The sequence below is a fragment of the Podarcis muralis genome, chromosome 6, assembly GCF_964188315.1.
Source record: "Podarcis muralis chromosome 6, rPodMur119.hap1.1, whole genome shotgun sequence".
NCBI lineage: Eukaryota > Metazoa > Chordata > Lepidosauria > Squamata > Lacertidae > Podarcis > Podarcis muralis.
In genome coordinates, this window is record NC_135660.1 from 3,882,724 (window position 1) to 3,896,634 (window position 13,911).

General features: G+C 47.2%; 2 protein-coding genes across 3 annotated transcripts in view; one reads left to right on the forward strand and one right to left on the reverse strand.

The window, feature by feature from the left end:
- LOC114598187 (maestro heat-like repeat-containing protein family member 7) overlaps positions 1 to 4,439 on the forward strand; it is a 21,989-nt gene extending 17,550 nt beyond the window's left edge. Inside the window, exons 15-18 of the mRNA XM_077930347.1 lie at positions 6 to 85; positions 1,820 to 1,873; positions 2,806 to 2,987; positions 3,775 to 4,439. Coding sequence (XP_077786473.1) covers positions 6 to 85; positions 1,820 to 1,873; positions 2,806 to 2,954 — 283 coding nt within the window. The 3' untranslated portion in view covers positions 2,955 to 2,987; positions 3,775 to 4,439. The remainder of the gene's footprint in view (positions 1 to 5; positions 86 to 1,819; positions 1,874 to 2,805; positions 2,988 to 3,774) is intronic.
- A 1,056-nt stretch (positions 4,440 to 5,495) lies between these two features.
- MUC4 (mucin 4, cell surface associated) overlaps positions 5,496 to 13,911 on the reverse strand; it is a 28,263-nt gene continuing 19,847 nt past the window's right edge. Inside the window, exons 8-12 of one of the 2 annotated variants that reach the window (XM_028731912.2) lie at positions 11,878 to 12,057; positions 10,490 to 10,639; positions 9,199 to 9,318; positions 7,358 to 7,405; positions 5,496 to 5,682 (exon numbers count right to left, since the gene is read on the reverse strand). In XM_028731912.2, the coding sequence (XP_028587745.2) occupies positions 5,678 to 5,682; positions 7,358 to 7,405; positions 9,199 to 9,318; positions 10,490 to 10,639; positions 11,878 to 12,057 (503 nt within the window). In that variant the 3' untranslated portion in view covers positions 5,496 to 5,677. Of the gene's footprint in view, positions 5,683 to 7,357; positions 7,409 to 9,198; positions 9,319 to 10,489; positions 10,640 to 11,877; positions 12,058 to 13,911 lie in introns of both variants that reach the window. The other variant, XM_028731911.2, reaches the window with a different exon arrangement.

Genomic DNA, 13,911 nt, shown 5'->3' on the forward strand with positions numbered 1-13,911 from the left:
GGGGAAGCCATCCTTCTGGATCAGGCCTTTGCTTACCTGGAAAACCCCCGAACCGCTTTGAGAGATGGAGCCATCAGGCTGTTAGGCAAGTTATGTTTATTATGAAATTATTGGGCGGTCATTTATTAGTAATGCACATGGTGCTTCAGACAATGTTTCTGGGAAACAACAGCAGCAGAGGGCAGTTCCCTGCCCTTTAAAACTTCCAGATCTCCTGCTTATTTAGCACGTGTGGGGAGTATGTGGCGCTGCCCAGGGAATTTTTTGAAACCCCAAAATACTGTGCTTTTTAAAAATGGATAGTGTGATTTGTGAGATTGGACCCATCACATCATAAAGCAGGTGAAGTCACACCGAACTTGGTCTGCCATCTTTGATTCAAAATGGCGCCCGGGATCCCAGTGTCCACAAAAACTGCCGCACCCGCCTCAAGAGCTCTCACGGCGAGTTTGGCGGCAATATCTTGAGAGCTGGCCATACTTATGCCAAACAAGGAGGTACAGTCACGGCAAAGTCACATTTGGGGCTGCCATCTTGATTCAAAATGGTGCCTAGAACCTACACCCTTCACCTCAGGAACCCTCACGTCAGGTTTGGTATCCCAAGAGGCGTCAGAATGCCTAGAAAACAGGCAACGTACAAACCATTTCCCAAAATATATAGTAGATTCATCCTGATATATTTGCAGGACAGTTGGCTATTTAATAAGTGCTTGTTCTTTTGTGAGGTGGTTAGATGACGTTGGGTCAACGCAGGTGATCTCCCACACTTTCCAGTGCACTTTTCCTTACTGCAGAAAGTCCAATATTTGGGGGTTTGTTGCACAAATACTGTAGCTGCACAGCCTGAATTTACCAAGCACCAGAGGGTGAAGGGACAGAAAATGCAGTCTCACATTCTTAGCCTTAGGTTTTAGCTGGAGATGAATGATGGAGTCGTAGTGTTGGGAGAAGGCGAGGGGTCATTTGGTTCAACCACCAGCAATGCAGGAATCACAAGGGCAGGATAAAGATGAAAGAACAAGTTTTCCATAGTCATGTACAGCTTTCATTTGCCCTGTCAGTGGCTATCCTAAACGAGTCCATGCTGAGCTGAGCCGTTAATTTTTCACTTGCCTCTAGAGCGAGTTAGGAGCAGAATGTGCCAGGGAAGTGGGGAAAGCTCTAATCGTGCTGCCATTTCTGAAATGGCGTGGCTAAGCGTTGTGACTTCTCCTAACTGAACCCGCTCCCTTTGGCCTGTGGAGACATGTGCTCTGCCATTGGGCTACCACAGTTCCCTTGGTGGTGCCAGAATAGGGAGCAAGGAGTCGGCTCACCTAAATTGTATTCACCCTGTAAAAAGGTAAAGGTAAAGGGACCCCTGACCATTAGGTCCAATCGTGAACGACTCTGGGGTTTCGGCGCTCATCTCGCTTTATTGGCCGAGGGAGCCGGCGTACAGCTTCCGGGTCATGTGGCCAGCATGACTATGCTGCTTCTGGTGAACCAGAGCAGCGCACCTTCCCGCCGGAGCGGTACCTATTTATCTACTTGCACTTTGATGTGTTTTTGAACTGCTAGGTTGGCAGGAGCAGGGACCGAGCATCGGAAGCTCACCCTGTCGTGGGGATTCGAACCGCTGACCTCCTGATCAGCAAGCCCTAGGCTCTGTGTTTTAACCCACAGCGCCACCCATGCCCCTGCGTTCACCCTGTAGCCCCTGGCAAAACCTGTTGCTGGCATCTCTCCGTGCTTCAACATTTGTTCAACATTTGTTTGTCATTCGGGGAGTGGCAGCCCTTTCTGACCAAGCACACGGCGGGCATTTCTATCCCTAGAAATCATCGCTCAGGAGTCAAAGCACCAAGGAACAGTAAATGCCATTGTGACCGGTGAGTAGGAATGATGTTTGGGTGCCTCTGCCCTGCCCAATTCTGGCTCTGCCACCTCCTTTTCTGACTCTACTTTCTTCTTTTTTGCACTGGATTTATACTCCACCTATTTCTCTCGAAGGAGCTCAAGGGGGCGTTTGTGGTGGTCCCCCTCCTCAATTAATCATGACAACGGCCCTTTGAAGTACAGTAGGTTAGGCTGCGAGTGGGTGGCCCAAGGTCTCTTGAGCAGAAGATTCAAAGGAACCTGGCCCCCTTAGAGTTGCTATCTGTCCTTTGTATGCATGGTCTTCATTGCAGGAAGTTCCCTTCTCCACCTTTTCACAACTAGGTCCCAGGATGGGTTACAGCAATGTAACCAAGTAGTTATAAATAAAAGGAAAAGTGTTTCAGTTATAAAACTGTGCATATTTCTTTAGTGTCTCGATGGAATTATTTTATTGTGCATCTTGATTATGAATGTATGTGCATATCTATACAGTGGTACCTCTGGATGCAAACGGGATCTGTTCCGGAGCCCCGTTCGCATCCTGAAGCGAACGCAACCCACGTCCGCACGTCTGCGCATGCGTGGGTCGCAATTCACCGCTTCCGCACATGTGCGTGACATCATTTTGAGCGTCTGCGCATGCGCGAGTGGCGAAACCCAGAAGTAACGTGCTCTGTTATTTCTGGGTTGCCCCGGATCGCAACCCGAAAAGGCTTAACCTGAAGCGACTTCAACCCGAAGTATGACTGTATCTAGATAGATATATCATGGCTTAACACTTGTAAACTGTTTAGAAGCCACCTTGGCAACCAAGTTGTGTGTAAATCAGCAAATAATGCTAATAATTCTAAAAATATATTTTAAAAAAGAAAAAGAAAAAAGGAAGCAGTGAAAGCGTCTCTCTGTGGCTGTTCTCTGTGTTTTCCTTTCCCTCCTCACTTAGTCCTGGATCTTGTGAAAGTGGAAAATAAATCATCCCACCTCAAAACGGCGGTATCCGACATAACGGAGGCCTTGGGGCAAGAGGAGCAGCCTTCGGGAAACTTCCTGGGAAGATGCGTCAGCAGACTCAGAAGGATCTGGAAAAGATAGAAGCTTTTCCTCTGGAAAGGGGTGGGGGGAAAGGTAAAATTTGGGCAGGGAATGAATCACTTGGTGGGGGCTGTTCTCTCTTCCTTTCCCCCCCGACAAATTTGGACTAACTGTTGCTGGCAGCCATCTTTTTTAAAATAAAAACCAAAAAATAATATTTTTTATTGGTTTTTAGACAAATACAATAACAATAACCATTAAACATCCAGCAAGTGTTTGTTCTATCCATAGACTTTAGACACAAGCTCACATTCAGTGTTCAAACCTATTACTTAAAGTAACCCCCCCACAGAGAAGGCTGAGCAGCTGTTAGAGTAAGGTCTTGTTATTCCTTTATTTCCTTGATTTTGATCCCGCCCTTCTTCCCAAAGGAGCCCAGGAGGGCAAATGGAACAATTTAACAAACGAATATTTTAAAAACAGCCTGGCAGACAGCAAGTGATGAATTCCTGAATGAGCTACGCAGGAGCGCCTAGTCTGGCATCAGCTCATGTTGGTTTTCACAGCCTCTCCTTCCGCAGACTTTGGGGAGGGAAGGAGCTTTGTAGACTCCAGTGTAGAAGTTCTCCCCTTCTCCCATGCCTTCAGTGTGAGTTAGGCTGGTTTTGCAGACAGTCCCTCTCGAGGGCTGAACCCCATCAGGACCCACCACCGTACAGTTTTGACCACCACCTTTCAACCCAAGCATCCCCTCTCCCCTACAATTCTGGTTTCCCAGCAATCGACTCAAATCACAGGGGAGCTCAAGGTCTGGAGGGGAAGGGACCAAACGTCCCACGGAGTGGTCCACATACAGCGTCCTTTTCTCCTGTAAACTCAGGTACCTGTGTCTTCTACTCCTGCTCGCCTGCCCCACCAGACCTTGTTCAGCCATGACTTGTCTCCATCTCAGCCTTGACTCACCCAAGCTATCTTCCATCCCAGGCCTGCTCCGCCAGAAACCAGCTCCATCTCAATCCAGTAGCCACCACCACAGGTTTGTTGCTGTTGGTTTGCCAGGGCCGATTCCCTGTTTCCACTCCCTGGGCTTTGACCAGGCCAGTTGTTCCTCGTTGCCTGCCTTGGCGCTTGGGTTTGAATCATGCGTCTGATCCTGCCTACGGCGTCCGGATCCACTTCCACCCCAAATTTCTACTGGGTGTTTTAATCTCTGCCTTCTTTGGGTTCCTCTCCCCAACAACACCTCATAAAACTCCCTGACTTTGCTCTACTTACAGAACAGGTGTCTCTTCAGCTATCCCAGGTGAGAAATCGGCCATTGTTCTCTCTAAGAACTTTGCTCAGTTCCCCCTAATAATCCATTTGTGCTTTTCATCCTCTGCGGTGTCTCAATTCCAATGAAATTTCTGGGATATGCTTATTGTGAAGACAAAGCTTTTCATCCTCAAATCCCTCCATTATTTTATGTATTCATGTGTGTATTGCAGTATTGATGTCCGGCCTTTCAGTACCAAGGCATGTTCAAGGTGGCCTACAAAATAAATGATGTGAAAATAAGCTGAAGTGTAGTCTCTGATTTTATGTGCTGGCACATCCCAGCATGTGACCTTTGTTGCTCCATCTTCACCATCCAGTGGTCTCCTGCAATTTCAGAAGACTCTGCCCTCCTCCTTTCTCCACGAGGCCTTTGGCACAACCCCTGTAGCAACACTTAAGGATGTGTAGCTGAAATGGTTATGCGTTCTTCCCATTTACTACAGTTGGTGGAGGAATTCGCTTTGGATTTTAACATGAACCACATAGTCACCCTCCAAAAAATTGCGTGATGCAGTTCTCTAACGAAATATTTTGGAGGGTGGAATGTATATTACAGGAAAGTGCCCCCCCAAATGCATCTATTAGTGAACATCACGTATAAAATGTGTCACACAGGGAGAAAATGCTTGCAAAAATGTGTATATTAGGCAATACAGTGGTACCTCGGGATGCGAATGGGATCCGTTCCGGAGCCCCGTTCGCATCCTGAATGCAACATAGGCCGTGATAGCGCGTCTGCGCGTGCGGCGTTTTGCCGCTTCCGTGCATGCGCGTGACATCATTTTGAGCATCTATGCATGCGCGAGCAGCGAAACCCGGAAGTAACGCACTTCGTTATTTCCGGGTTGCCGCGGAGCGCAATTCGAACGTGCTCAACCCGAAGCACATTCAACCCAAGGTATGACTGTATTGCATTAGAAATATTAGGGGAAATTCACACTAAGATGTGGACTGGAGGTTTTTAAGCAGAGTCATGGATGCATTAGTTAAGATTCCTGCATTGCAGAGGGTTGGACTAGATGACCATCAGGGTCCCTTCCTGCTCTACGATTCTATGATTCTACGAAGATGCTGGTGAATTTTCATGAGGACTTTTTCCCTTTTTCAAATAAAATCACAAACTGGCCTGGAAAGGTGGAGTTAAGAATCTAAGACTGGAAAGAACGAGAAACCAAAATTGGCCGCTCTGTCCATCCCTATCCTTGCCCCCAGGTTCTCCTCTTGCTAAGGGCCTTGATCCTTCCCAGCATTACAACTGAGATAATAACTGCAGACAGAAGTAACGAGGTGTTGAAGGCATTTTATTCAGCAAAGTTGATCATTTCAGCCTGAACGGTTTTGGAAGCCGTTTCCCCATTCAGCTCCTGCATAAAACAGAGGAGCAAAAAGGAGTCCGGTGGGCGAATCATTGACGTTGATCTGCAGCAAAACAAGGTCAGGAGAAGGAGGAGGAGGAGGAGGAGATCTCAATCTGGAAGGTAAAGAAAGTGGGAGCATCATTATCTGCTTCTAAAGAAACGTCAGCATCTCTGCCTTGTGACAGGTAACTGGAGTAAGGCAAATTGATTCTATTTCTGATTCTCAGATTTTTTAGGGAAATCTTTGCCTATTCCGCTGTGTGTTGCTGATGACCCCGGTACATGTTAATTTGCACAGTTTTGGCAAGGTTTACGGTGCCCCCATGAACCCTGGAACGCTCTCCTGGGGCTGCCCTTTGCAAGAGAAGACCAGGAAGCTGCATTTCAAGAAAGTTTCCCCTCCTCACCCCTCTTTTCACCAAAGAACCCCAGATAAAGTTTCTAAGGAACTGAATATAGAGCGAAGTGATTATCTGAGAATAACAACCCTGAGATGGCAACTGCTGAGTCCTGTATTATGCTAACAAAGTCTCCTTGCTTAGGGGATTGTGTGCCCTTTCACAGCTCCTCCCTGTTCATTTCGGGGGGGGGGGGTGCTATCCTTATGCCCAGCTTGTGAGCAGCCCCAGGGCACTTGTCTGACTAGGCAGAGCTTGGTCTTGACTAGCAGAGCAAATCTTAGGTTCTTTGGGAATTGATATACAATGAATTGGGGGGCGGGGGAATGTTTAAAATAACATTTGTCAAAAAACCAGAAGCCTTTGTATTAAGAATTACAGTGGTACCTCGCAAGACGAATGCCTCGCAAGACGAAAAACGCACAAGACGAAAGAGTTTTCCGTTTTTTGAGTCGTTCCGCAAGACGAATTTCCCTATGGGCTTGCTTTGCAAGACGAAACATCTTGCGAGTTCTTGCGAGTTTGTTTCCTTTTTCTTAAAGCCGCTAAGCCGTTAATAGCCGCTAAGCCACTAAGTGCCGCTAAGCCACTAATAGCTGCTAAGCCGCTAATAGCCGTGCTTCGCAAGACGAAAAAACCGCAAGACGAAGAGACTTGCGGAACGGATTAATTTCATCTTGCGAGGCACCACTGTACAGGTGCCGACATCCCAAAAGACCAGAAAAGACTGTTTATGTTTGCAACAGCAGCTGCAAGGATGCTACTAGCCCAAGGGTGGAAGGAACCAACAGTCAAGGAAGAATGGCGAGCCAAACTGCTGGACTACTACACAGAAATGGCAAAACTGACTGGGAGACTCAGGAATCAAGAAGATAATGACTTTAAAAAAGAACGGGGGAAATTCACAACTTATTTAGGAGACCATTGTAAACAAATAAAAACGTTAGCTGGACTTTAAAAATAACTTGTAAAGAAACGAAAGACATGGATAATTTAGAGAGATGAAAACTGTGGAGAAGGTAACGATACGTAGTTTTAGGGGGAAAGTATTTTAGGACCCCAGAGGATGGTGGGGAAGTCACAAGATTCAGAGCACCTCATATACGGATATGTTAAAAGTTTTTTCTTTTCATTATTTTAAATTTGTTCTTGCAAAAACCAATAAAAAAGATTTCAAATAAAAGGTTCTTAACAAGCTTAGGTAAAAAGGTGCTTTGCCCTTAAATAAGTTGGACTGCATTGCTTCTTCATAAAAGCTTTTTCTCACTAAGTGCAAATGTTCTATGTACTTGGAAGCAAGAAAAATGCCACACATGAAGCACAGGTTATGTGCAAACATGTGCACACACACCAAATCCCCTGTATTCCTGCACACCCCACCCATTCTTACCTCTCTCTTCCTCTGATTTGCTGTCCACCTTCTCTTCCGATGAAGTCGCTGCTGTTAAAAAAGTAAAAGATCAAACACTGGTTTATGCCAACGCCACACAGTATATCCACCTGACTTGTATGTTGGTGACGGCAGAGGGTTCACCAACAGGAATAAGAATCAGAAGCTCAGCTGGTGCCCAGGCCCCAAATATTGGAGGACGCTGGTCTTCACTGCAGAGCCACACATGCGCCCAGTTCATTCAGTAGGGCAGGGCTAGCCTGCATAATGGTGCCCTCCCGTCCATCTGGAGGGCGCCATGTTGACTACCCCTGCATTGGGGCCTTCAACTCATGCAGAGAACCATGTCTGGTTTGGAGGGAGGAAAATGAAGGATCAACTTGTCCTTCAGCCATAAAAAATCTCCGGCTGTCAGGGAATGGTCTGGATCTGAAGACTGGGGAATGCAGTTACAGGCGGATCAGCTCCTCTCAAAAGAGGAGGGGGAATATTTGTGTGCCCCCCGCCTCCAGCGTTTTCAGAAGCAGAGAGAGAGGCCGACACAGACTTAGAAGCTGAACAGATTAGGGAGGAGTTACCCAGCTACGAGATAATGAGAAGGGAGCCAGAAGGGAGGGGGCAGCTGGGAGACACATCAGTTGATAGTATGGGGGGAAAACCCCTCCCCATGGACTCGGAGGTCCAAACGTATCAGAGATCAAAAGAGGGGGAGGAACTTCCCATTGGAGTGCTCCTTGGGTCAGAATGAGGGTCAGAGTAGGCAACTGATCTCCACGCGGGGGGTTGTCTGTGCTTGCAACACGATGCTGTAATAAAAGGACTATAAATCTATCAGCTGCTCGTTAATTCTTATCTGTGAGCTACTGAAGGGAGAGGGGAACTTCCACGCTTGACACCGGCTGACCTTGGGCAACTCAGCCTCCTTGGGCTGTCACGAGGACAAAACGATGTTGTGCATTGACATGCTTTGACGATATCCTTTATTTTTATGTCATTGCCTTATGCTTGTTCTTTGTACTGGTGAAGGAAAACTTAAAAACTATGCATGAGAGAGAGAGAGCCCCCCTCAAAAAAAAATTTGCACACATTTGCACAATGCAAATTGCACACTGGAGGCAGTGAGAGATTTTACTTTCTTGGGCTCCATGATCACTGCAGATGGTGACAGCAGTCACGAAATTAAAAGACGCCTGCTTCCTGGGAGAAAAGCAATGACAAACTTAGACAGCATCTTAAAAAGTAGAGACATCACCTTGCCGACAAAGGTTCGTATAGTTCAAGCTATGGTTTTCCCAGTAGTGATGTATGGAAGTGAGAGCTGGACCATAAAGAAGGCTGGTCACCAAAGAATGGATGCTTTTGAATTCTGGTGCTGGAGGAGACTCTTGAGAGTCCCATGGACTGCCAGAAGATCCAACCTCTCCATTCTGAAGGAAATCAGCCCTGAGTGCTCACTGGAAGGACAGATCCTGAAGCTGAGACTCCAATACTTTGGCCACCTCATGAGAAGAGAAGGCTCCCAGGAAAAGACCCTGATGTTGGGAAAGATGGAGGGCACAAGGAGAAGGGGACGACAGAGAACGAGATGGTGGGATAGTGTTCTCAAAGCTACCAGCATGAGTTTGACCAAACTGTGGGAGGCAGTGGAAAACAGAAGGTGTGCTCTGGTCCATGGGGTCACGAAGAGGCGGACACGACTAAACGACTAAACAACAACAACAACAACAACAAAACATGTGTGCAATCCATTTTGCATCCTGTGGATATGGCAGAATGAATGAACGCCATCTGCTATTGATCCCAAGAACTCTGTCCCTGCCTTGCAAAGATCAAGTGCTCACCCCGGATTGGAGGCCTGTATCCATCACAGCCGATCTTTGGCCTTTTCTGGCTGTACTTATCACAGAACTGGAGGTTTCCGGTCTGGTTACAGCACCAGTCATATAATTTCAACTCTTCGTCTGCAAACAGGAATTGCGAGAAAGAAAGGAAAGGAAATTATCAGAGCCTGATTTGGAAATATTTCAGACCAAGAACCTGACTTGGACAGAAGGTGGGAGATTCTGCTGCGAGATTCTGCTGTGGTGGAGTCTCCTTCTTTGGAGGTCTTTAAGCAGAGGCTTGACAACCATATGTCAGGAGTGGTCTGATGGTGTTTCCTGCTTGGCAGGGGGTTGGACTCGATGGCCCTTGTGGTCTATTCCAACTCTATGATTCTATGATTTTATGATTCATAAGGTTATCAATGACCACTAGTCATGATGGCCATTTTCTACCTCACAGCCAGAGGCTCTATGCCGCACAATATCTTTTGCTGGAAATGGCAAGAGGGCAGAGTGCCCTTGCGCTCAATTCCGGCTTGCTGGTCTCCCACAAAGATCTGGCTGGCCACTGTGAGAACAGGATGCTAGACTACATGGACCATTGGCCGGATCCAGTAGGGCTTCTCTTGTGTTCTTTCATCGTCTACTAGAGTTAAGGATACAAACACTTGCGTTCTACTGTGGGATAACCAGCTTCATGTAACCAACTTGCTAGTGCATGAAGGCGTTAATACTATAGAGTAAGCTGTCCTGCCTGGCTTAGCTAAGTCCACTCCCTCTCACCTTGGAAGGAACTAGACAATCAAGCCTTTGTTTCCCTTCCAGTCTCCCTGATGAGCTCAGCTCTCTCAAGCCATTCTTGTGTTCCTATGCCCATAATTTAGGATCTTTTACCACTTTCCGACTAGGTCAGGTTTTATTGCCTGTGCAACTTTTCTGACTGATGCATGGAAAAGCACATGAACCTGACCTTTGAAGAGTTTGTAAGTAAAACATTTTTTAAACTTGCAAAACGTGTGGTCTTTTCCTGTGGGAAGAGGGAAGTTTTGGAGCTCACAAAGGCATAGTTTAAAGGTCTAACAACCTATAGTTCCACACTTTGTGATTTTAAATCTCTGCTGGGGTTCTCTCACCATAGAGTACTTGCCCTAAACCGGGATCTTGTCACCCAGGGAATTCTCCTTTTTTATATATGTATAATACATTTCCCCCTCCTCCTGCACCAACACCTACAACCTCTTGTTAACTTGATAACTTGTGGGTATCTTCAGGCAGATAACCATTGCACAGCCTCAAAAGTACAGCTTACCGCTGTTGGGGGAGCGTCTCGAACCCTTCCAGACTCTTTCCTGGTGACCTTCCACAAGCTGGTTCTTGCTGTTATAAAGACACCGGACCCCAGCACCGTACTTGTTTGGGGCAGAGGAATACAGCATGGTTAAGCGAGAGTCCGGCAAACCTGCAAAGGTTAAAGATGTTAGTTCTGTGTTACAGATCTTCAGGAGGGGGTGGGTGTGCAGGAAAAGAAAGGGACCGTTCTTAAACCCTTCAAATTTCCCCAGCTGAAAAGACCCCTCTTGTACACCTCTATCCTTACACCATGGATGACTGCTTCAAACATCCCCCAATTCCATTATTACACAACACTGATAGGCCATACCTTCAGGTATATTGGGCCTCAGCCCAGTATACCTGAAGGAGCGTCTCCACCCCCATCGTTCTGCCCGGACGCTGAGGTCCAGCTCCGAGGGCCTTCTGGCGGTTCCCTCACTGTGAGAAGCAAAGCTACAGGGAATCAGGCAGAAGGCCTTCTCGGTGGTGGCGCCCGCCCTGTGGAACGCCCTCCCATCAGATGTCAAGGAAATAAACAACTATATGACCTTTAGAAGACATCTTAAGGCAGCATTGTTTAGGGAAGATTTTTATGTTTGATTCTATTTTGAATCGTCTGCTGGGAACCGCCCAGAGTGGCTGGGGAAACCCAGCCAGATGGGCCAGGTTTAAATAATAAATTATTATTATTATTATTATTATTATTATTATTATTATTATTATTATTATTTACAAGGCAGGAGGACCCATGTAGGGGCATCAGAAATTATGACAATGCAGAGAGAAATTGATTAGGTCCAGTCGTGGCCGACACTGGGGTTGCGGCACTCATCTCACATTACTGGCCGAGAGAGCCGGCGTACAGGTCATGTGGCCAGCATGACTAATTCGCTTCTGGTGAACCAGAGCAGCGCATGGAAACACCATTTACCTTCCCGCCGGAGCGGTACCTATTTATCTACTTGCACTTTGACGTGCTTTCGAACCACTAGGTTGGCAGGAGCAGGGACCGAGCAACGGGAACTCACCCCGTCATTGCGGGGATTCGAACCGCCAACCTTCTGATCGGCAAGTCCTAGGCTCTGTGGTTTAACCCACAGCGCCACCCGCGTCCCTAAAGCTGCCTTACACCAAGCCAAAACACTGGTCCATCTCACTCAGCATTGTCTACAGTGGTTCTCCAAGGTTTCTTGCACTTCGCAGGGGTGGACGCTGCACGAAAACATGCTTCGCCATGGAGCTATGGGGTCGACGTCATTTGAGCCACACAGCAACCGAACTGGAGAGCTGCTTTCGATGCATTCAGTGGTCCGAGATTGGCTTAAATCCAAGCAGTGTGTCCGAGTCACAGGGCTGGCCACGCACCTTTTTTGCTGCGGGAGAAGCGATCGTCCGACAGCCCCTGTTGCAGAGAGCAAGGGCAGGGAGGCAGGTCCTTGTTCCAGGCAGATGGCTGCCCCTCATGGCTAAGCCAGTCGAGGCACCGCTGCCTGTAGTTCACCCGGATGCGGCTGTCCAACTTGTATACCCAGAGACCACGCACACCTGGAAGGAGGGTGCAAGAAAACGGGAGGGAAATCAAGGGCGTGAAGCTTAATTTACTTACCGTATTTTTTGCTCTATAAGACTCACTTTCCCCCTCCTAAACAGGGGAACTGTGTGTGCGTCTTATGGAGCGAATGCAGGCTTGGGCAGCTATCCCAGAAGCCAGAACAGCAAGAGGGATTGCTGCTTTCACTGCGCAGCGATCCCTCTTGCTGTTCTGGCTTCTGAGATTCAGAATATTTTTTTTCTTGTTTTCCTCCTCCAAAAACTAGGTGCGTCTTGTGGTCTGGTGCGTCTTATAGAGCGAAAAATACGGTGCATCCCCACCTAGCGGCCCTAAGTCTATCAAACTCCTTCCTGATCTCTGCCATCATCCTGGTATAACGTAACGGAATAATCTAAGTGTGTGTTGGGACTCCCGTCCTGACCTGGACCACGATTTTAGTGAGAAGCTTTTAACCGCTCTGAAAAGTTTCAGAAGACGCCAGCCATAATGATCAAGGGGGTGAAGGAATTCCCCTTCGAGGAACAGTTGCAGCATTTGGGACTTTGTGGTTTAAAGAAAAAGGGAGCGAGAGAAGACATAATAGAAGTTCACGAAATGATGCAAAGCTTTTTCTATCTCTCTCTCTCACGATGCTAAAATTTGTGGGCACTCAAGGAAGCTGAATGTTGGAAGGACAGAGAAAAGGAAGTCCTCCTTCACGCAGCTTGAGCGTTTCCCTTAGGGGCATCTTTTGGGTCACTGTGGGGACAGGATGCTGGACTAGGTGGGCCATTGGCCTGATCCAGCAGGCACTTCTTATGTTCTTAAAGGCCAATGGTTGCAACTCTGCACCCCAATCCTAGAACCAGAAAACAAAAGCACATTTGAAAGAGGCCGTTTAGAACAGGGGTCAGCAACCTTTTTCAGCCGTGGGCCGGTCCACTGTCCCTCAGAGCATGTGGTGGGCCGGACTATATTTTGGGGGGGCGGGGGGGGGAATGAAGGAGTTTTTATGCCCCACAAATAACCCAGGGATGCATTTTAAATAAAAACACACATTCTACTCATGTAAAAACACCAGGCAGGCCCCACAAATAACCCAGAGGTGCATTTTCTACTCATGTAAAAACACGCTGATTCCCGGACCATCCGCCGGCCAGATTGAGAAGGCAATTGGGCCGCATCCGGCCCCCAAGCCTTAGGTTTCCTACCCCTGGTTTAGAAGCTTCTAGTTTTCAGACCCTCTAAATGTCCCTATTTTCCAGGGACAGTCCTGGATTTACAGAAGCTGTTCCAGTTTCTGATTTGGTCCCAGAATGTCCTGCTTTTCCTTAGGACATCCCTATTTTCATCTGAGAAAAGTCGGAGGGCACGGAGTTACACGACCCCTGAACCAAGGAGATAAATAACTCTCCAATCTTTAGAAGACATCGGAAGCCAGCCCTGTATAGGAAAGGGTTTTTTTTTTAATGTTTAATGTTTTATTATGTTTTTATATGTGTTGGAAGCCACCCAGAGGTGGCTGGGACAACCCAGTCAGTTGGGCAGGTTATAAATAATAAAATTGCTATGATGATGTTGATGGAATAGAACATCCCTATTTTCATCAGAGAAAAGTTGGAGGGTATGAGTTTTGCTTTCTGCAAGCGCAAAGGGGCTTTCAGACCCCTGACAGGATATCATGGGGGGCCTTTCTGAGCAACCTTCGGGGGGCCACATGTCAGTTGTGGTCAGTTGTGATTTATCGGCTACTTTAAAATGAGGCTGCATTTTAAATTGCATTTTAACCTGTATTTTAAATTGGTTTCCCCCCCTCCCTTCTCTTTTTCCCCTATTATGTTTTTACTGTGATTTTATTGGTGTTAGCC